A 24,672-nucleotide genomic window follows, 5' to 3' on the forward strand; every position below is an offset into this window, starting at 1 on the left:
CAAACCACCGTTTATACAAAATTGGTTTCACCTTCACCCAAGGATGCTTCAGACCAAATATGAATCAAATCCCTTCATTTCTACAGAAGAAGAAGGATTTATTTTAAAGAATTTGCTATATTTCCCCTATTGGGCCCCGCCCCTAAGGTCCCTTGGGGGCCAGACCCACCATTTATACAAAATTGGTTCCACTTCACCCAAGGATGCTTCAGACCCAAATATGAATCACATCCCTTCATTTCTACAGAAGAAGGATTTTAAAGAATTTGCTATATTTCCCTATTTGGCCCCGCCTCTAAGGTCCCTGGGGGGCCAGACCCACCGTTTATACAAAATTGGTTTCCCCTTCACCCAAGGATGTTTCAGACAAAATATGAATCAAATCCTTCATTTTTACAGAAGAAGAAGGATTTTAAAGAATTTGCTATATTTCCCCTATTGGGCCCCGCCCCTAAGGTCCCTGGGGGGCCAGACCCACCGTTTATACAAAATTGGTTTCACTTCACCCAAGGATGCTTCAGACCAAATATGAATCACATCCCTTCATTTCTACAGAAGAAGAAGGATTTTAAAGAATTTGCTATATTTCCCCTATTGGGCCCCGCCCCTAAGGTCCCTGGGGGGCCAGACCCACCGTTTATACAAAATTGGTTCCCCTTCACCCAAGGATGTTTCAGACAAAATATGAATCAAATCCCTTCATTTTTACAGAAGAAGAAGGATTTTAAAGAATTTGCTATATTTCCCCTATTGGGCCCCGCCCCTAAGGTCCCTTGGGGGCCAGACCCACCGTTTATACAAAATTGGTTCCCCTTCACCCAAGGATGCTTCAGACCAAATATGAATCACATCCCTTCATTTCTACAGAAGAAGAAGGATTTTAAAGAATTTGCTATATTTCCCCTATTGGGCCCCGCCCCTAAGGTCCCTGGGGGGCCAGACCCACCGTTTATACAAAATTGGTTCCCCTTCACCCAAGGATGCTTCAGACCAAATTTGGTCAAAACCCACTGAGTAGTTTAGGACTAGTAGCGATTTAAAGGAAAAGTTGACGGACGACGGACGGACGACGGACGACGGACGACGGACGCTGCGCCATGCCATAAGCTCACCGGCCCTTCGGGCCAGGTGAGCTAAAAATTTAAATACTGTATATGACCTAATAAGGGCGCCCCTGCCTCCCCCCCCCAAAAAAAAATCTTTGACCCAGTGTCAAAATGGTGTTCAATTTTCTTCAGCAAATTAAGTCACTGGAACACAAGGTTTTGCCACATTTTGTCTATTCTTACAGATGTCAGTGCAAAAAGATGTATATTATACACTTGCAATGACTGTGATCTTTGATTTTCTATGTTGAATACAAAACATCACTTACAGAAGCAAATGTAGTGATGAGTTTGAGATTCTGGTTATAACTAGAGGCTGATGACTGTTTTCCTGGAGCTTTCCGTGAGAACCAAACTGCGTAATTAAACTGTAAAGGATGTTCTCCGGGTCCCGGCTTCTGTAAAGGTAAACTCTGTTTACTTGCAGATAACTACTTAGAGAACCAGGTAACAGCACTTCTCAAATAAATACAGTAAAATGTGAAGCATATTTCGGAAAAATTCAATGTCATAAACAGGTGTTTTTTTGTGAGAAATACATGAAGATGTTTTATTTGTAACATATTGTTTTCCTCCCCTGCTCAACCTGAACCAAGATTGTTATCAAACATAACACATTTGTTATAATTGGTGCTTTGGGTGCCAAAAAACTGACAAATAAATGGGCAATAGTTATGTTGATATAAACAAAGTCTGTCATGCACCTAGACAGGAAATAAATTACTTGATGTCTCATGATCAGAATTTATCAAAATCCTCACTGTTTGAAATGCATTATTGATGATTGTTTTCAATTGTGATGCTGCAAACTTCATTCAAATGGGAGACATTAAATCAACAGCATTAAATATTATTCATAACTCATTGTAGTATCTAAAAGTGGCTTACTGGTGTGGGCCGGGGTCGTGGAGAAAGTTCGTCGTCTCTGTCTTCATATCTTTGATCAGGAGTTTCATTTTCTTCTTCCCCGCTATCTTCTGTTTTGAGTCTGAAATTAAATAAAAAATCCACTTTATAATATTACATACTGGCAGTATCAGTATTAAATTTTTCATAAACTTTCAATATAACATTCGAAGAGAAGAAAAAAACATTACTGTTGAATGTTCGACAGGAATCAAACCCAGGTCTGCGGTGTGATAATCTCTAGTCTTGTGACCTCCTGAGACATTGAGACATACTATCTATAAGCACAAGTTTCCTCTGGCCTCTGGTGTAGGGCCAGAGCACACTACTATGTGAAAACGTTAGAATTCTGCGAAACTGTTTGGTGTCGCTAAGATTTTAGTGCAGATAGAATAAAATCGGGCGTGACATAACACCTACCTTACATTTTTGGATAAATGAGATGTTTATTTACCCCGAAATACCCATTTAGTCCCAAAGCAATGTTCAATTCTGGCTGTATAGACCCTCATGTTATGCTGACCAGGGCCAGAGGAAATTTTGGCTATCTATCAGCTGAGTGACAGAGTCGTACACGTACTAAACACTATACAAACCACTGAGACATTTAGGTTTATCTTTTATATTAGTGAATTCAACTACTTCATTTCTCAACCAACCATTGAACTAGCAACACATCATTAATAAATAAAGTGACATTAATTTATAATAAATAACATGTAGACATATAGTTTACAATTAAATAGAAAAGGTTGATCATGCAAATTTGGCTGAACAAATGAAATGAAAGAATGTCCTTTAATTCGTTTTCAAGACTGATTTTTCCATTGACTACTTTCATATTCTTAGGTCATCTGACATGTCCGAACCGTTGACCTTTACTGTAAATAAATAACTTGCAGTAGGCCAACTTTAGTCTCAAGAAAACATTATCAAACCTGTTTTGATGATTTTCTGGCTTCATGTTTGAAAATTTTCGTGCTACAATGTTTTTGATATTGTTGTATCCGAGTATCTATTCCACAACACCATATGCTGGAATCTGATCACCAAACTAGCCTATCGACATCCGTTACGCCGAGCCAAATTTTGTGTCACAGACCTCTCATTAGCCTACCACGTGTCTTTGCATAGGACAACAACGCTGTCCATTTATTGGCTACACCGATTTAATTGGTATGCGAGATATTTATTCTAATATTCAACCCCATCACTGAGATAAATGGTTCAATTATTATTGCAAGATTGCAAATAGGAGAGTATTTATCTACATTAGCAAATCGGAACTATTACTTAAATATGAAATAGCGCTACTTTGCTATTTAATTAACTAAGTACACAGTATACACCTCAAAATGGTAAGCATGTCACGCGTGGTGACGTCACATTGATCACCCAACCGAGCAGAATCGGACAGCCTCTTGAGCGATCCGCTGACAAGTGCACCCGAGGCCTGAACATGTTCGTCCACAAATGGTTGTGATCTAGTTGTCCTGCCAAATGTTATTGCATCATTTAGGAGGCAAAATATCAATAATTTTTGCATGTGTCACAAACGATTGCAAATAAAGATGTAAAACTGATAACTTACGCATCGAATTTGTTGTTCATTTTCTGTGTTTACTCCGGAACACCCTACTCCCCTATAATGTTGAATGTTAGCTTATCATTGATTGGCTGAATGGTGCTCACTTCCTTCACAATTTCATCAACTGAAACATGATTGGTTTGTGGATTGTAGTAAAGCAAATATGGCGGCAATCAGCACCAAACAGATGCTCCTGCAGTTAATAGAAGACACCGAAATAATATCTAAGTAAGGTTATGAAAAATCGCGAGTTATTGGTTATTGTAAACGATAAAGACGAAAAAATACCACAAATGTTTTCCTGTATCGGTGTCATTAGAATAATAGTTTGAAGACAAGCACAGTCGATATGAAAACACTCCATTGTCACACTCATGACACTGACAGTTAAATGTCAAAATGAAATTAGACATCTACAGTAATGTTTTGTTTTTTTAATTATTTTAAATCTTTACACTCAATCCGTAGTTTAATTCATGACATATCAATGCTTATGATAATCCGAAGGGTTCTGATGTTAATATCGCATTTCAAGCTGCTTTGTTAGTAAGATCATCAGACAATTCGGACTAGGCTTATAACTGGTCTTAGTTTTCCCTGGTCCTGACTTCTTATATACCGGGTAACCACTTGCGTCAGTCATGACAATTACATTGGTTTTCTGTTGGTGGGAAATTGCCATGACGTGAGAGGGTTATTTACAGTGAATGGTGACTGGGTTGTTCGTCAATGGCCAGGTTCGAGACTTCACACAAGACACCTTCAGTATATCTGTCAGAATGCCTAAGTTTCAGGTGTAGGAGGCAATACAAGTGAAGATGACATCCAGGTGCCATTTTGAATTTTTACCTATCTTCTAAATATTTTCTATTCTAGTGAATAGTTGAATATAATCATTTCTCATAGTTAAAGGACTACTACAAAAACAGCAGAATGAATTCTAGAACATGTACTGTAACAATGACAGGAGTGGAAAAATACAACAAACAGACTGAGACTCGAACCCAGGACCTCTGAACACTTTACATTTATGCTAAATATCTGGCAACTGACGTACAACCCAGTCCACAGGTAGTTAGTTGGGCAGCAAAATTGAAATGTAACTATTCCAACAATGTTGAGGATAACTCGGTGAGAAACTTAATCAGTGGGTAGTTTCCCTGTGTAGCGGGGGATGTTATATATTTATTGACAGGGTTAAGCTAAAATGAACTATATGTCATGTCTATAAGTTGTGTCTGTACTATGTGTACCTGTGTCACCCTGACCTTTGTTGTCCTCTGTTCACATGTTCTGTCTCTGGTCGATGTTTTTGTTGTGCATTGTTCGTAGTCGCTTGCTTTTTTCGTCAAGTGTCTGTTGTGCCTGTGTGCTCCTGTGAATCTTCTGCTGTGATTGGTCCTTATAGTTTTGTATTGTTAAAATGTGGGATAAAATCAGGGTGGTATTAATTTTGTGAGTGCTGTCACATTTTCCTCGCCAATAATAATGTGGCATTAGGGTATGTAGGGTCTTGGGTGGGTAGTATCGGGGGTAGAAATAAGAAATGATTCCAGCTGGACCAAAGGGCTTGCCAATGAGAAAATCTACTGGCCCTTCTGTAATTTAAATGGCCCTGGTAACTTGGACATGGAGCGCAGCGACAGGTCGCCCGCCATTGGCGGGCCAATTTGGAGGGTCCGGAAAAATTTTAAAAACGTAGAAGCTCTCTGGTGCATTCTAGAGTATTTTGAGCTAGAAAATTGAGTTTTTAAAATTGTTGTATTTTAAAGAATGTTTTTTTTTTTTTGGTGAAAATTCACAACATTGTTATTATTTGCTTATAGGCCATGGTTATGCACAAAATATCATCCATGTTTTTGTTGATGTCTATTTGTTTTTTGTAATGTCGACTTGCTGTGATATATAATTAACTCGAAATAAAATTACGAAAGTACCATTGTTTTCGAAGGAACAGCAAATACAACATGTCATACCTTTACCCTCGGCGTACTTGAGCCACGGGAATTCAGTTTCCCATTTAGTAAGGTAGCCGCGGACACAAACTTTTTCATACTTTCGTTGAACGATTAATTTGTCCTCTGATGTTTAGAGCTTTTTAGGAGGTGGCTGCTTGCAACTGGTTAGAAATCGCTCCACCGTGAAAATTTATAAACCGATAGAGAAAAACATTGATATTATGACCTTCCACCACCATCTTTGTTGTGACAGCGGTGTCTTTACCGCGCTTGCAATAAATGCTATGCACCGCAATCGGGAGCAAACGCAGCAGCGATCCTGAGTTTTGATACGATAAGCCATTGAAAAATGCTGTTACATACGCGATAGGGCCAAGTCTACGCGAAGAACAAACCATGCATCTCCGAATGATAAGTTACGTTAGTTAAGGTTTATTTTTGAATTTGTGAGGGTAGTTCTTATGTTCAAATATCAACAAGCCCGACGGGCCAGCTCACCAAATAACCAATCTGCCCTTCATTAAATTTAATAGCCCCGGGCCGATGGGCTTGCGGTTATTTCGACCCCTGTACTATTAGTCGGGATGTTGGGTTTAGTTAGGTCGTAGGTATGGGGGGTTGGTTTTAGGTTAGGGTGTTTGTTATATAGCCTAGGCCTATGCTGTTGTCTGTTTCTATGTTATTTCATGTTGTAAAAAATGTATGTCATCATTAATAAATTGTTAATTAGAGTTCAAATTCTCTCTATATACAACAGATACAAGTTAGCCATCAACCTGGGTTGTTGTCCACAGGGCGAGTCATGTGCAGTTTGACGTACGCAAACTGGGCCCGACACACTGCTGTTTTAATTGCAGTTATGAAAAACCTCAATATTGGTTCTCACATTATTTCATCATTAGAATATACATGTATATACATTGTATTCTATCACTCAACGTATTTTTTTTAATTTAGTCTTATTTCATTCTTTTTATGAAAAAATCCAGAGGCTTTTAACGATTTCACCTAAAAATTTATGTTCAGTCTATGTTCATGGAAATGTTTTGGTCTAGCCTGTAGGTCTATCATGCATCCGCTTAATTCTTACCACTCCCTAGTGACACCACTGTGTAAAAAAACAGAAAATAATGTAATATTAAATGTTATTGCCTTGTTACAATATTGCTCAAGTATCTATTTGTCCACCCCATGGTTAAAATTTTAAGTAAGAACATTAAGATCTTCATGCTCAAGTTTTGACGTCTGAAACTGAAAGTTTGTCTCTGTGTAGTTTAATTCATGGTTGACATACTGCAAAAAGCATGAAAATAAGTTGCACAATGTACACTGCAGTGAAGATTATATGCTGAATACAGTACATCCTATACAGACAATGTGACCAATGCCTATGCTGTATGTTGGATTTAAGAAATCACTTTTTTCCCTCTCAAACAGGGAAATTTTTGAATTGATGAGCACACCAAAACAACAACAGCGAGTCGATGCACCTGAGACCCAAAAATTGATGGAACTTCTGGTTTTAAAAGATAAAGAAATAAAGGAGAATCTGAAAATAGGTAAGTTTGTGTACAGTAAAACATGTAGAAATCCTAGAAAATAGGTAAGTTTGTGTACAGTAAAACATGTAGAAATCCTAGAAAATAGGTAAGTTTGTGTACAGTAAAACATGTAGAAATCCTAGAAAATAGGTAAGTTTGTGTACAGTAAAACATGTAGAAATCCTAGAAATAGGTAAGTTTGTGTACAGTAAAACATGTAGAAATCCTAGAAAATGGGTAAGTTTGTGTACAGTAAAACATGTAGAAATCCTAGAAAATGGGTAAGTTTGTGTACAGTAAAACATGTAGAAATCCTAGAAAATGGGTAAGTTTGTGTACAGTAAAACATGTAGAAATCCTAGAAAATGGGTAAGTTTGTGTACAGTAAAACATGTAGAAATCCTAGAAAATGGGTAAGTTTGTGTACAGTAAAACATGTAGAAATCCTAGAAAATGGGTAAGTTTGTGTACAGTAAAACATGTAGAAAGCCTAGAAAATGGGTAAGTTTGTGTACAGTAAAACATGTAGAAATCCTAGAAAATGGGTAAGTTTGTGTACAGTAAAACATGTAGAAATCCTAGAAAATGGGTAAGTTTGTGTACAGTAAAACATGTAGAAATCCTAGAAAATGGGTAAGTTTGTGTACAGTAAAACATGTAGAAATCCTAGAAAATGGGTAAGTTTGTGTACAGTAAAACATGTAGAAATCCTAGAAAATGGGTAAGTTTGTGTACAGTAAAACATGTAGAAATCCTAGAAAATGGGTAAGTTTGTGTACAGTAAAACATACAGAAATCCTAGAAAATAGGTAAGTTTGTGTACAGTAAAACATGTAGAAATCCTAGAAAATAGGTAAGTTTGTGTACAGTAAAACATGTAGAAATCCTAGAAAATAGGTAAGTTTGTGTACAGTAAAACATGTAGAATTCCTAGAAAATAGGTAAGTTTGTGTACAGTAAAACATGTAGAAATCCTAGAAAATTAAATAGTTATTTATTTAAAAATAAGAATGCACATAGAACTTTCCATCGAATTATTATTAGTTGTTTGTTAAACGTTTTGATTGACCCATGATATGTATTGTATTGGATAGCTGCAGAACAAGCAGAGATACAGAAAACAGTAGATGAACTGAAAACAGAAGTGGACAAACGTGATGCAGATATTAGGAACCTTCAAAAGAATCTCAAAGAAGCTGAAACAATACTGGTAAACTTATTTTATGTGTATACTTTATAATCTTGATCCTTTTTTTCACATCTGCTTGGTGTTGCAGGAACGCATGCAACTTCCTCCATATGGAAGGTTCATTTCAGTCTTTTCACCTTTGTTTTAGACTTGAAAACATAAATAAATGTATAATATGTACACACATATTTTGTCAAGTTTTGTTAATTTTCAGATTTTCTAATAGAGTTTCTCTGTAAAGAAAAAAATATGTCAACATTTTTAATTTGAATTTATTGTTTACAACTGAAATCACTTGTATGTTTGTTTCTATTTGACAACATTTGTTTTGTAGTCCACAGCTATTTATCAAGCCAAACAGAAATTAGAAGCCATTAGACAAGCAAACAACAAGACCATAGCTTCAGAAGAATTAATCAAATTTGCACATCGGATCAGCGCCAGTAATGCAGTAGCTTCTCCACCTACCTGGACCCCAGGTGAGTTATCCGAAGTTGACTATATCTTTTCCACCTTCATGACCCTCTCTTCCCCTGTAAGTATCCTATCATTCAGGTTGTCATGGAAACATTAGAAATACCAGATCAGTATTTCGAGTCCTTCTTGGCATCTTGTGCACACAAATATACAACAGCCTCCCAAAACACACGCACATGTATTTTGCACACAGGGGAGGACAACCTCAGCTGTTGATAGGACGTTAAACAATAGAAAACAATCAACATTTGTCACTGGTAAGTTGGTAACCACCAACTGCAATATACCATTTGGCTAGAGAGAACTAATCATAAGGCAAAGCTCGTTTGGTTGAGCGTTGTAAGTCAGAGGTCCTGGGTTCAAGCTCTAGCCAAAGCATTGAAGTAAATATAATTGATTATGATCTCTGTTACATTCTGAACACAGGTTCTCTTGAGATAACGTGAGTTCCCCTGGGCCAATCAAACTAAACTTCATTCAACGCTTCCTCACTGAAAGTGGTTGCATATGATTGCTTTTAAGGTCTGAAGCTCCAATATAAAGTCATTACTTTGGGAAAAAACTTAAAATTTTGTGTTAACTAAGCTTGTGTTAGTTTAGGTCAATCAATCTTGAAATTTCTGGCTGAAAGTGTTTGCCAGGGAATGATTTGTATGTATATAGGTCAAACATCAAGATCACTGTTATTATCATCTAATATTAGAAAGTTTTCTATGATCCAATAAACGTCAAACTACAGTGTTCTTTACTAAAAATGTTAGCATGACATTTTGTTTCATTTGAGTGTCTGAAGGTCAGAGGTCAAGGTACCTTCTTCCTATAAATAGAAACCTAGGTTCTGCTTCCTACTTCCTTGGCTGTTGAAAGTGTTTGTCAGGGAATGATTTGCATGTCTGTAGGTCAAACTACAGTGTTCTTACTGAAAATGTGTGACTGAAAATGTGTGACATTTGTTTCATTTGATTGTCTGAAACTCAGAGGTCAAGATAACTTTCTATAAATAGAAAACTAGGTTCTGCAAAGTAACCTAAGTTCTCTGTGGCTAGTCAAATTCAAATTTCATACTATTTGCTTCTTTACAGAAAGAGCTTGTTTGGAATTACAAATTGAGTGTGAAGGTCAAAGAGATTAAGGTCTCTGTTACTATAAAAAATTACAAAATATATATGGTTTCTGCTAAATAATGTTAGTTCCATTGAGCCAATCAAGCACAAACTTCCTATAATGCACCTTACTTGAAGTGTTTGCTAGGGATTACTTTGCAGGTTAACCGTTTGAAGGTCAAATATCAAGGTCATTGTAACTATCAATAAAAAATCTGTTTCTAGAAAGTACAGTAACTTTAGCTCCCAGACTTCTTTGGGTCTTGTAGCACTCAACATACACAATGGAACTAGAGCTTTTTTATACCAAAAGGTTTCATAACCTTCACCCCTATCCTTTACTAGTAGTCTAATGAAAATGTGATTTTCTTGAAGGTGATCCGAGGAGGCCATACCCTACTGACTTTGAAATGAGACTCGGATTCCTTGGAAAATGCAGTGGAGACTTACCAATCAATGGTCAACAGTTACAGTCACAGGGGTCGTATGGAGAACCGATGTCCAGTAATAGGACGTCCGCGGTATTAGGGGGTAAGTTTTATGTTGACCAGCTAGAGATGTCAGTAACATTATCTGGGATCATATGGACATTTACTGTCCAGTAATATGACGTCAGCTGTATTAGGGGGTAGGTTTTAGTTTGACTAGCTAGAGATTTTGGTAACATTATCAGGGATCATATGGACATTTAACTGTCCAGTAATATGACGTCAGCTGTATTAGGGGGTAGGTTTTAGTTTGACTAGCTAGAGTTTTCGATAACATTATCAGGGATCATATGGACATTTAACTGTCCAACAAATGACGTCATCTGTAACAAGGGGTAGGTTTTAGTTTGACTAGCTAGAGATGTCATTAACATTGTCTGGGATCATGACAATGACATCAGTTATATAAGGGGGTAAGTTTATTTTGACTAGCTAGAGATGTAACATAGTGACATCATCCTCAATAGAACATAAAACCAAACCATTAAAAAGAACAAAATTTACAGTAAGGCATGGAAACCACAGATATAAAGTCACTGAATTCTTGCTTTTCTCACACAGAACCAACATCTGCGAGTACACCCTCCTCCGTATCATCGTGGCAACCAGCACCGGAGCTGCACCATTCCTTGTCAACAGGAAGTGGAGGTGCGTCAGGTTTCCTGGCAGAGATAAAGGGACATAACAAGGAGAATGAGGATGTGGGATTTATGTCTAGTGACTCCTCTAGTAGTTCATCGAGTGATGAATAAAATGTGTGATATTTATTGTCAGTGGTGTTCTGAATTATTTATGGATCTCATTCTGTTCTGAAGAGGTAAAATATTACAGAAAATCAGGTTACAACTAGAACTGTCGCCAGGATGGCCGACTAATACCCCCGCAATCTGCACGAGTCAATGGTGAATTGGAACTGTTAATTAGAGGCTAACTAAGATAACCCAGTGATATAGTGACCAGTTGCCATAGCAACCATAATTTAGAGAAAAAGAAAGTGAGATGCACATCTACACATGGTTCTCTATATTTGTGTGAAGTTTCATTGAAATCAGCCCTTCGGTTTAGGAGAAGTTGTCCGGATTAACTTAAAGTTAGGGTTCTTATTGGAAAACCTGTTTATAGTGACTAGTTGCCATAGCAACCAAAATTTTGAGAAAAAAGAAAGTGGCATGCACATCTACACATGGTCCTCTATATTTGTGTGAAGTTTCATTGAAATCGGCCCTTCGGTTTAGGAGGAGTTGTCCGGACAAACTTAAAGTTAAGGTTCTTATCGGAAAACCTGTTTATAGTGACCAGTTGCCATAGCAGCCATAATTTTGAGAAAAAAGAAAGTGGCATGCACATCTACACATAGTCCTCTATATTTGTGTGAAGTTTCATTGAAATTGGCCCTTCGGTTTAGGAGGAGTTGTCCGGACAAACTTAAAGTTGGGGTTCTTATCGGAAAACCTGTTTATAGTGACCAGTTGCCATAGCAACCACAATTTTGAGAAAAAGAAAGTGGCATGCACATCTACACATGGTACTCTATATTTGTGTGAAGTTTCATCGAAATTGGCCCTTCGGTTTAGGAGGAGTTGTCCGGACAAACTTAAAGTTAGGGTTCTTATCGGAAAACCTGTTTATAGTGACCAGTTGCCATAGCAGCCATAATTTTGAGAAAAAAGAAAGTGGCATGCACATCTACACATAGTCCTCTATATTTGTGTGAAGTTTCATTGAAATTGGCCCTTAGGTTTAGGAGGAGTTGTCCGGACAAACTTAAAGTTGGGGTTCTTATCGGAAAACCTGTTTATAGTGACCAGTTGCCATAGCAACTATAATATTGAGAAAAAGAAAGTGGCATGCACATCTACACATGGTCCTCTATATTTGTGTGAAGTTTCATTGAAATCGGCCCTTCGGTTTAGGAGGAGTTGTCCGGACAAAATGCGTCTACAGACGGACAGACAGACAACCAGATTCCAGTATACCCCCCTAATTTCGTTGCGGGGGTACAACTAACACTGATTTTAACAAATACTTGGTGTTTACTGTCATTTTGTTCCAAATGGTATTAGTCCTTGTCAAAAACAACAGATCCGTCAAAGTCCGCCTTTTATGCAGTCTTTATAGTTGTAAGACTTATGTCATATGCAATATTAACTGTGTGTATAAGGTCAACCGTAAAGGACGAACACCAATTCAGTCATATGAAATAGACGGTACTATTATACACAGTTCAATAACTCTCCACTTAGTGTTGTCATGAAGTGTGGATAGTTCTATTGTCTTAGAACTAAGTCAAAGGAACATTCTTACATTAGTATATCATTGTTTGTTAATAACGGACCAACTTACTGGATACCAACTGAACTGGTAGTGGCTGTATACCAGGACAACTGAACTGGTGGTGGTTGTTTATCAGGACAACTGAACTGTTAGTGGCTGTATACCAGGACAACTGAACTGTTAGAGGCTGTATACCAGGACAACTGAACTGGTAGTGGCTGTTACCAGGACAACTGAACTGGCAGTGGCTGTATACCAGGACAACTGAACTGTTAGTGGCTGTATACCAGGACAACTGAACTGTTAGATGCTGTATACCAGGACAACTGAACTGGCAGTGGCTGTATATCATGACAACTGAACATGTAGTGACTGTATACCAGGACAACTGAACTGGTAGTGGCTGTATACCAGGACAACTGAACTGGCAGTGGCTGTCTACCAGGAAAACTGAACTGGCAGTGGCTGTATATCAGGACAACTGAACTGGCAGTGGCTTTATATCAGGACAACTGAACTGTTAGTGACTGTTTATCAGGCCAACTGAACTGGAAGTGGCTGAAATTTGGTCTGATGGTGGTGGCTTAATAGTAGAAGAACCTTGTTGGTGATTGCTAGATAAAATTTTCAACCACAGTATTTCACTTTTGCAATAATTTGAACACCTCCTTTACCTGGGTTAGCATTCATAGCCCCACATCATCAGCCCACCATCATCAGATGGTGGGCTATTCAAATCGCCCTGCATCCGTGGTCCGTCCGTCCGTAAACAATTCTTGTTATCGCTATTTCTCAGAAAATACAAAAGGGATCTTTCTCAAATTGCACATCTAGGTTCACCTTGGTGCCTAGTTATGCATATTGCATTTTGAGACCAATCGAAAAAACAACATGGCCGACAGGCAGCCATCTTGGATTTTGACAATGTTAGTTTGGTTATCGCTATTTCTCAGAAAGTTCTCAAATTTCATATGTAGGTTGCCCTTGGTCCCTTGTTATGCATATTGCATTTTGGGACCAGTCGAAAAACAACATGGCCGTCAGGCAGACATGATGGTGGGCTATTCAAATCGCCCTGCGTCCGTGGTCCGTGGTCTGTGGTCAAATCGTCCTGCGTCCGTGGTCCGTCCGTCCGTCCGGACCGTCCGTGGTCCGTGGTCCGTGGTCAAATCGCCCTGCGTCCGTGGTCCGTCCGTTCGTCCGGACGGACGGACGGACCACGGACCACGGACGCAGGGCGATTTGACCACGGACCACGGACCACGGACGCAGGGCGTCCGTAAACAATTCTTGTTATCGCTATTTCTCAGAAAGTACTTAAGGGATCTTTCTCAAATTTCATATATAGGTTCCCCTTGGTGCCTAGTTATGCATATTGCATTTTGAGACCGATCGGAAAACAACATGGCCGACAGACAGCCATCTTGGATTTGGACAATTGAAGTTTGTTATCGCTATTTCTGAGAAAGTACTGAAGGGATCTTTCTCAAATTTCATTTGTAGGTTCCCCTTGGTCCTTAGTTATGCATATCACATTTTGAAACCAATCGGAAAACAACATTGCCGACAGGCAGCCATCTTGGATTTTGACAATTGAAGTTTGTTATTGCTATTGTTGAAAAAGTACTGAAGGGATCTTTCTCAAATTTCATATGTAGGTTGCCCTTGGTCCTTAGTTATACATATTGCATTTTGGGACAGATCAGAAAACAACATGGCCGACAGACAGCCATCTTGGATTTTGACAATTGAAGTTTGTTATCACTATTTTTGAGAAAGTACTGAAGAGATCTTTCTCAAATTTCATATGTAGGTTTCCCTTGGTCCCTAGTTATGCATTTTGTATTTTGGGACGGATCAGAAAACAACATGGCCGACAGACAGCCATCTTGGATTTTGACAATTGAAGTTTGTTATCGCTATTTCTCAGAAATTGCTGAAGGGATCTTTCTGAAGTTTCATTTGTAGGTTGCCCTCGGTCTTTAGTTATGCATATTGGATTTTTAGACCAGTTAGAAAACAAGATAGCCGACAGGCAGCCATCTTGTATTTTGACAATTGAAGTTTGTTATCGCTATTTTACAGAAGGTACTGAAGGGATCTTTCTCAAATGTCATATTTAGGTTCCCCTTGGTCCCTGGTATTGCATTTTGGGACCAATCCGAAAACAAAATGGCCGACAGACAGCCATTATCGCTAAATCTTAAATTTTATATATAGGTTCCCCTTGTTTGAAAAGTACTAGAGGGCTGTTTCTGAATTTACACAGATTAGTAAGACTTGGATGAAGGGAAAAGTAGAGAAAAGATCAATCTGACATGGAACCTATAAAGATCATTCAATGGTGGGCACCAAGATCCCTCTGGGATCTCTTGTTCAAATTTCATATGTAGGTTCCCTTTAGTCCTTCGTATTGCATTTTGGGACCAATCTGTCCTGAAAACAACCTGGCCAACAAACAGCCATTATCGCTAAATCTCAAATTTCATATATAGCTAGGATTCCTTTGTTTGAAAAGTACTGGAGGGATGTTTCTCAATTTGCACAGATTAGTAAAAGGAAGGAAAAAATAGAGAGAAGATCAATCTGACATAGAACCTATAAAGATCATTCAATGGTGGGCGTCAAGATCCCTCTGGGATCTCTTGTTCTATGTTGAACATTCTGTGCACATGAAAGGTCAGACTGACTTCAGAATTGCCAATTGGCCAAGGTTCAAGCATAAGGATTGTTAGTAAAGATGAGGTTCTGACTTGAGGATTGTTAGTACAGATGAGGTTCAGACTTGAGGATTGTTAGTACAGATGAGGCCCAGACTTGAGGATTGTTAGTACAGATGAGGCCCAGACTTGAGGATTGTTAGTACAGACGAGGCCCAGACTTGAGGATTGTTAGTACAGATGATGTTCTGACTTGAAGCTTGTTAGTACAGATCAGGCCCAGACTTGAGGATTGTTAGTACAGACGAGGCCCTGACCTGAGGATTGTTAGTACAGACGAGGTTCTGACTTCAGGATTGTTAGTACAGATGAGGCCCAGACTTGACGATTGTTAGTACAGACGAGGCCCTGACCTGAGGACTGTTAGTACAGATGAGGTTGACTTGAGGATTGTTAGTACAGTCGAGGCCCAGACCTGAGGATTGTTAGTACAGTCGAGGCCCAGACTTGAGGACTGTTAGTACAGTCGAGGCCCTGACCTGAGGATTGTTAGTACAGTCGAGGCCCAGACTTGAGGACTGTTAGTACAGTCGAGGTTCAGACTTGAGGATTGTTAGTACAGTTGAGGCCCTGACCTGAGGATTGTTAGTACAGTTGAGGACCAGACTTGAGGATTGTTAGTACAGTCGAGGCCCTGACCTGAGGATTGTTAGTACAGTTGAGGACCAGACTTGAGGATTGTTAGTACAGACGAGGCCCTGACCTGAGGATTGTTAGTACAGTTGAGGACCAGACTTGAGGATTGTTAGTACAGATAAGGCCCAGACCTGAGGATTGTTAGTACAGATAAGGCCCAGACCTGAGGATTGTTAGTACAGATGAGACCCAGACTTGAGGATTGTTAGTACAGATGATGTTCTGACTTGAGGACTGTTAGTACAGATGAGGACCAGACTTGAGGACTGTTAGTACAGACGAGGCCCTGACCTGAGGATTGTTAGTACAGATGATGTTCTGACTTGAGGATTGTTAGTACAGACGAGGCCCTGACCTGAGGATTGTTAGTACAGTTGAGGCCCTGACTTGAGGATTGTTAGTACAGATGATGTTCTGACTTGAGGACTGTTAGTACAGATGAGGACCAGACTTGAGGACTGTTAGTACAGTTGAGGCCCTGACCTGAGGATTGTTAGTACAGTTGAGGCTCTGACTTGAGGACTGTTAGTACAGATGAGGACCAGACTTGAGGATTGTTAGTACAGTCGAGGCCCAGACTTGAGGATTGTTAGTACAGACGAGGTTCTGACTTGAGGATTGTTAGTACAGTTGAGGCTCTGACTTGAGGATTGTTAGTAAAGATGAGGTTCTGACTTGAGGATTGTTAGTAAAGATGAGGTTCTGACTTGAGGATTGTTAGTAAAGATGAGGTTCTGACCTGAGGATTGTTAGTACAAATGAGGACCAGACTTGAGGATTGTTAGTACAGACGAGGCCCAGACCTGAGGATTGTTAGTACAGACGAGGTTCTGACTTGAGGATTGTTAGTTCAGACGAGGCCCTGACCTGAGGACTGTTAGTACAGACGAGGTTCTGACTTGAGGATTGTTAGTACAGACGAGGTTCTGACTTGAGGATTGTTAGTACAGTTGAGGCCCTGACATGAGGATTGTTAGTACAGATGAGGCCCTGACTTCAGGATTGTTAGTACAGTTGAGGCCCTGACCTGAGGATTGTTAGTACAGACGAGGTCATTAGGGAGATACATAACAAAGTTGATGAATATTTCATTTCAATATTTATTTTACAAATTACCATCAACTGACAACAAATAACAATTATAACAATTTTGTGGTCTTTAAGACAAATACATTGGTAATATATGGCATTTTGCTACCAAAGGATTTCAATCCACTACACAATACTGATAGTGGTATATCATGATGTGTAACTCTTGGATACTGAAGATATGGCTAGGAACATAAATCATTCTTCAGAAGAAGAAATAAAGGACAAACACCAGCTGTTATCTGTTCTTGAATACTTCTACTAATTAACATATTAATTCCCTGCAAACCAAACGTCAAGGACCAGTTGTTTAAAAGGTGATTAGGCTTAACAATTGTTTAACAATTTTAAAATCCTGATAAAATCATTTCTAGTAAAACTAACAAAATTTTACAAAACTCTTTATAACACGCTTCAGTCTCTTCCTAACTGTCTTGTGTAAGGAATATTCACACAGAGGTTTTGAATTTAAAGAGAAATGAGATTTTCACTAAGTAAGTGATTTAGGCTAATCACCTTTTGAACAACTGGGCCATGATCATTTAGGAGTATTGTATCCTTGATTGATAATTTGGTAAGCTGTGCATATCCTAAAGATAGAGATTCTGATCATAGATTATCTTTGATATCAAATTTAATTAATATACAGATTTGATGAAAATTATATTCATTAATCACTGAAGACAAAGAATCTTTGATTGCTTATCACTGAAATACAATTTGAAAATTCAATTTTTGAATAGGATTTTTGATTTTCATAAAAGTCATAAAAAGTAAATACAGTAATGTTTTCTCTTTAAGCACGAAATCTAACCATAAAATACAAGAAAAAGCTTTTTGATTCTCCAATTAAATCTTGAAAATACTTGTTGGCAAGATATTAACCAGCACATATGAAATACATGTACATTATTGGTGTTGTGGACACCTAGAGTCAGATTTGTAATAACCATATGTCCCTATTGTTTTGTGGTATTACATACACTACAATTTCATTGTCACAGATTGATTTCTAAATATTTGTTGTGACAACTTCAGTTGATGATTTCATGAATACATGTTGTATTTGCAAAAAACATTTACATTTTATATGCGTAGAAGTCTCACCTGTAATGACTAACTAATACTGATAGAACACTGACTACAGTCAGTGAGACAAAAAGTAGCAATAGGCGGAGTCATGTAGGTGGTAAACCATCGACAGAACACTGACTAGAGTTAGTGAGACGAAACCTAGCTATAGGCGGAGTCATGTAGGTGGTAAACCAGTAACTAACTAAAGCCGACATAACACTGACTATAGTCAGTGAGACGAAACCTAGCTATAGACAGAGTCATGTAGGTGGTAAACCAGTAACTGAAAAAAGACCATTAATTTCCAAGGATGTTTATAAAGATCTGATTACCAGTAATCAACATGAGCATGCATGTTATTTGTGGTCGTAGTATTCACAAAATTATACACTGTTAACAAATAGAACTTTTGTATTTCATACTTTACAAACAAAATATATACAATTATATATATATATATGCATTGATTTGATCAAGATGTTCCATACAATTTAGTAAAGCAAACAAATTTGTACAAGGTTACTTACAAGTAAATTTGTAAAATTTCATTCACAAATTTGTATGATGTGATGTGCTAACACATTTGTTCAATTTAATTCACAAATAAATTTGTAATGTGAATGGCAAGCAGAGTGTACAATGTGATTCGCAAACAAATTTGTACAAAGTGATTCACAAACAAATCCACAGTTTGTCTCAAATACCTTCAATGTTAGTCATTAAAGTATTTGTATGATTTGATTCACAAACATTTGTAACTCACAAATAAATTTACAGTACCACTTGCAAACATTTGTACAATGTGACTCACAAAACAAATTTGTAAAGTTTGACTCAAACATATTTGTACAATGTGACTCACAAACAAATTTGTAAAATTTGACTCTAACATATTTGTACAATGTGACTCACAAAACAAATTTGTAAAGTTTGACTCTAACATATTTGTACAATGTGACTCACAAACAAATTTGTAGAGTTTGACTCCAACATATTTGTAGAATGTGACTCACAAAACAAATTTGTAAAGTTTGACTCTAACATATTTGTACTATGTGACTCACAAACAAATTTGTTAAGTTTGACTAACATATTTGTAGAATGTGACTCACAAACAAATTTGTAAAATTTGACTCTAACATATTTGTACAATGTGACTCACAAACAAATTTGTAGAGTTTGACTCCAACATATTTGTAGAATGTGACTCACAAAACAAATTTGTAAAGTTTGACTCTAACATATTTGTACTATGTGACTCACAAACAAATTTGTTAAGTTTGACTAACATATTTGTAGAATGTGACTCACAAACAAATTTGTTAAGTTTGACTAACATATTTGTACTATGTGACTCACAAACAAATTTGTTAAGTTTGACAGCAAATTTGTACAATGTGACTCACAAACAAATTAGTAAAGTTTGACTCTTACATATTTGTACAATGTGGCTCACAAACAAATATTATTGATACATACATAAACAGATATCACAAGGTTAATTAATCAGAATATATACTTTAAAGACAGGATACTATTTAAAACAGATACAAATTATAACAAAAACTTAATAAGGAAGCTTTTAGCAACGATAAAGTATTATTTCAAGTTAATTTCACTTTCAAACTTAACAAAAGTAATTTTCTTTGGTATTTGATGATAGAAGCAACAAGCTTACACTTACAGTGCATAAACAAAAGATATAACATTCAAACACGAATCATTAATAATCTCAACACATGTACTTATATGCTGAACAGATTTAAAAAGTGGGAACGATTTCTTGATGTAAAGCAGGAATATTTTACAATTGTAAACATAAACAAAACCAATATAATAAAAATATGATTACAGCTTAAATATGAACAGTTGCATGATTACACTTTATTGAGAAGGAAAGGAAGGACATTATAAAGACAAAAACTTACAGGCTCACAAATATTTCTTACTTTCAACTGAACCTGTACCAAGTAATTTATTCTGCCTATCAAAACTTCAACCAAAGTTTGATCAACATCCGTATATCCATTGTCATGGCAAGCTAGAATATGTTTCGCTGTAGAATTTAACTGACTTTAAATTGACTACACAGGAATGATGAATTAGAAAAGTTTATAAAGGAATTTTTTTTTTTTTTTTGTGAAATAATTTCTAAAATTAATATTAAAGTGTATTTTTTCCCAGTACTAGTCGAATGTATATAAAGTGAAATAGCAGCTTTAATGATATCAGAGTAACTTCCATTATATACTTAAAAAATAAAATAAAATGAAATAAAAAATAAATAAATAAATGCAAGATATTTATAAATGCAAAGATTTTGTGGTGAGAAACAAAGTAAAAAAAGCAATTTCACTAAATAATATGTCACATATATTTTGTTTATCAACTGCTTGAGAGAAAATAAACATGAAGAAATATATTTATATATATATTGTGTCCCTTTTATTGAACAAAGAGAAAGAGGACTTGTCCCTTCAGTAACATTTTACAGCAATAGAAAGTCAGGTATAAAAGCTAATTTCTGACAAAATAGATCCACAACCATTTCATTTGAGCTACACTGCTTCATCTATATATATAAACAAAAAAGATTTAACATGTCAAACAATTGCAATCAATAACGCAAGCGCTTTCAGGCCTACCTGGCCATCTTCAGGCATTTGATTTATTACTTAGTAACCGGATGACATCATAATGTGTTATGATGTCATAATGGATGAAAATGCAGGGGAGGTAACAGTATTGTAGTTCAAGGTATAACGGCACAAACTAGATGGCCAGGTAGGCCTGAAAGCACTTGCGTTACTGATTGCAATTGTTTGTCATGTAGAATCTTTTTTGTTTATATATTTAAATAATACACAATGTATATATCGTAACAGAGGAAACAGACACCGTCATACACATCACAGAGAAAACGTAGAAATTCCCTATTTCAACTCCATATTTGTACCAGTTATCAACCATAGGGACTTGGCATGTGTTAATCATGGTCCATATAATTGTAACGCATGAATGAAGCATAATACATCTATATGTACTGTGTGTTTGGAATTCGTGCCAAGTCCCTGTGCAATGAACAGGTACTGTAGAATTTAAAACACTATTACTACACATTTTAAGTACATTGTATATCAGGTGGTACTACATGTATAAATAAAATAATTTTTACAAGGACTCATTAACTCAAGACTTTTTTTAAAGGGGCATGAAATGACATATACCCCTTAGTCTGATCACAGGCCATGTCTAGTCTTACATTAAAAAATAGCCAGATATACTTATATATAAAAACTCTTTATATATAGGTATTTCAGGCTATTTTTTAATATGAGATTAGACATGCCCCTGTGGTCTGATAAACAAATCTTTTAAATACAATCTACCATTTTTGATTTATTAATTGAAAAGCTTATTATCGACCAGCGATGGAACGGTCACAGTGGTGTAGCAATCTCTTGATCACAGTATGATTACTAAGAGAGATTTGTTGATAAATTCAACTTTTAATTGTAGAGGGTTTGCAATGCAAGAACAGAAATATTACCATTTGGAAGTGCATCTAATACATCAACATATTCTTTCAAATTTCATTTCCCTCAAAAGAATTGAACTTAGTTCTTGAAGCTCATGAAAAACCATTTAACTAGTTCCATAATTTCTCCAAAGTTACCCACTATCAACTTTTAATACCTGTTTATTCGCGAGGAGAGTCAAACAGGAATTCCAATCCTTTGCGAATATTTGTATGAAAATGACACCTCTGGAGTCTTGTGGAGTCCTTGACTCTAATAGTTTTTACCACTCACAGATCTTAGTCATTTCTAGATCAGCATTCTCGAAATCATGTACATTTTGTATTCACGAATATATCTGAAGAGGTAAATTCATGAAATAAAGTATATGCAAAAATGTTTACAGTAAAAAGGTTAATTTTTCTTTTATAGCATTTTAGGAAAAGAAGGATATTCACACAACAGAAAAATATATTCAATAGAAGAGATAGTACAGTCATCTTTTAGATACTGTTTCATTACACAAACTCACCAAGATGATGATATAACAAAATAAAGCAAAATATTGCACTCTTTACTGTTCAGGTCCAACAGCCGCACGCCATTATAAAACTTTTAACTTCCTGTAAACATTAAACGTCATCCTCAAAACACTTTACAAACATCGATTATGCTGTATAACATTAATGTATATTCAAACCAGAATTCAAATTTTATTAGTTGGTATTAAATCTTCATACATGTAGGTTAGTTACCTGAAATATTCATCCAATTGTTCAAATTCAAATGCAGAATATAAATTTCAATGGAAACACAACCAGAAGATTTTAAGATTAGAACAAATACTAGTTGACTACAATTAAATAATTTGCAAATAATAATAAAAAAAAATCACAATTGTAATTTCAAAACATTCCTATTCCATTTCAAAAAATAATCTGCACCAGTGCCAATTGATATTGAGGAAAGTTTGAAACATGTCGATAAACAATGCACTAATAATATTTGATTATTTCACTTGAAATGTTGATATTGAATCTACCTTCATTTCCTATTAAGCCTCATGTAATGCCTCCGTTATGTGCTTTCATCTATGCCTTTATAATCTACCAAATGTTTCTGTTAATATCACATCTACCGAATGTTTCTGTTAATATCACAGAAAATGTACTGGCAATTTACAAAGATACAGCAGATATCGAATGTCTCTTTATCAGTCACCTGACCGACTCCCAACATATTAAATTTTCACTTTTCTTATTATCATATCAATATGTCTTCCTTTTGTACGATAATGCTCTAAACTTCTTCAAAATATCATAAATTGGCTGGAAAACCGACAGTGCTATGAGATTTACTTAACTGTCTGTTCAGAGACAGTACTTAACTGTCTGTTCAGAGACAGTACTTAACTGTCTGTTCAGAGACAGTTAAACAAAAATTTAGTTCATACTCTGATGACAAGATTACACAGACATTCTAACAGTATACACAGGTTACTATTTACAAAGGTTTCAATATTTCTAGGTTACGACGAACATAAATAATGCTGATATCCTTATCGTTGTAAATACAAATATAGTGTCATCTTGGTACACTCCTCAATTAACACAATAATCACTATTAATGTGATATTCACACTGCCAGACATGTACAATATTTATCCTACAACAAGCCCATGTCTAGTAATAAGCCCATCTAGAATACTGTATAGCATATAACGTTTGTTGTGTATAAACTTTCGTCGTTTTCATGGTTGCTATGGAACAACAAATGTTGCTCTTTGTATTATTTTTGCATGGGCTAATCTAGAAAGTTTGTACCCATGAAATAATTTGAAGGCTCAAAACCCGAAAGAAAGTACACCCAAGCATTTCATGTAATACAGTATGCACCAGGTATTGCCGATACATAATTAACCAACTGGCTGATAAACGATATATACAGTTATCATAACTAGTATGGCACAGCTACTGTTAATGTATTCAAAAGTATGTAAACCTAACATGGGATACCTCTAAGGCCAATCCCATCCTGAAATATTGACTCAAGCTTTACTTCAAATGTTTTACGTCGTAGTACAAAAGACAAAATTTGAAAATTCACTACTGGTTTGATGACACTTTGCAATTTCCACTCGGAAAGCTTTTAAAAATCACTTGCCCTAAAAGCTTTAATTTTCAACTGTCCTTTGTTGGATCGCTTGTGAAAACCTTGCAAGCTCAACACATTCTAGATCACTCAAACTCAGAGGAGTAAAACAATTGTTTGTTTTTACTTAAACTCAGATCATTTAAAAACCCTGCATGTACATCTCACGTTTACTCTTCCTTAGAAAAGCCAAAATCTTTGCAGGTCCCCTATGGGTCAAAAACTCAGTACAGGTACAGGTTTATATACACATATAATATTTTCATGGCTGATCAAACTTTAATATGTCTTAACATGGTCTCACTTAAACTCAGATGAGTCAAAGACTCAAAATCATGGATGTATACAATCGACTCGAGTTTAATCAAACACAGAGCAGTTTAAATCTCAGACCAAGTGACTGTAGTTAACATATCAAACTTAAACTACAGACCTCTAAGAGGTGGAATATAATTTGATAGGAAATGTGCAACAAAAATTCAATCACATTTTGCATCATAACAATATAAACATTTCAAAATTTCCATATTTCTCAAACAAGTCCTGATAAAATCCACAATATTAAAACAGACATATATATGTTTTTTTTATATATAATGCTACACCATATATCTAACTTATATACAATTATATACACCTGAACATTTACCGGTACCTCAGTTTATGGATAATATATGTATTTAACCGATACTTTAACTACACGATATGTACATCCTTCATACTTTAAAGCCATATTGTTCTAACAGAACCTCACAAATTCAAACTCTCATTTCTTAGAAAACTTGTATCCAGGTGTAAACATTTTAAAGGGAACTGAAATATTATCCTTCCTGCTACATCAATCACAAGAAAAT

The 24,672-nt window shown here is 36.4% G+C and overlaps 2 protein-coding genes and 1 long non-coding RNA gene across 3 annotated transcripts in view; 1 reads left to right on the forward strand and 2 right to left on the reverse strand.

Annotated features, from left to right (window-relative positions):
• Positions 1 to 3,734, reverse strand: part of LOC117342143 (eukaryotic translation initiation factor 4E type 2-like) — a gene marked incomplete in the record, with an annotated part of 8,122 nt that extends 4,388 nt beyond the window's left edge. Inside the window, 3 exon segments of the mRNA XM_033904155.1 lie at positions 1,376 to 1,504; positions 1,995 to 2,094; positions 3,604 to 3,734. Coding sequence (XP_033760046.1) covers positions 1,376 to 1,504; positions 1,995 to 2,094; positions 3,604 to 3,623 — 249 coding nt within the window.
• LOC117342142 (mediator of RNA polymerase II transcription subunit 4-like) lies at positions 3,729 to 11,129 on the forward strand. The gene is made up of 6 exons (XM_033904154.1): positions 3,729 to 3,828; positions 6,996 to 7,117; positions 8,194 to 8,309; positions 8,623 to 8,767; positions 10,244 to 10,399; positions 10,918 to 11,129. Exons 1-6 carry the CDS (start codon positions 3,764 to 3,766, stop codon positions 11,106 to 11,108), a joined length of 795 nt encoding a protein of 264 aa, XP_033760045.1. The 5' UTR covers positions 3,729 to 3,763; the 3' UTR covers positions 11,109 to 11,129.
• A 5,943-nt stretch (positions 11,130 to 17,072) lies between these two features.
• On the reverse strand, positions 17,073 to 23,407 carry LOC117342144. The gene is made up of 2 exons (XR_004535749.1): positions 18,394 to 23,407; positions 17,073 to 18,308 (listed from the first exon to the last, which is right to left on the reverse strand). It is a non-coding gene; the product is annotated as an uncharacterized LOC117342144 (long non-coding RNA).
• Between the last annotated feature and the right edge of the window lie 1,265 nt (positions 23,408 to 24,672).

The sequence above is a fragment of the Pecten maximus genome, chromosome 14 (genome assembly GCF_902652985.1).
Source record: "Pecten maximus chromosome 14, xPecMax1.1, whole genome shotgun sequence".
Taxonomy (NCBI): domain Eukaryota; kingdom Metazoa; phylum Mollusca; class Bivalvia; order Pectinida; family Pectinidae; genus Pecten; species Pecten maximus.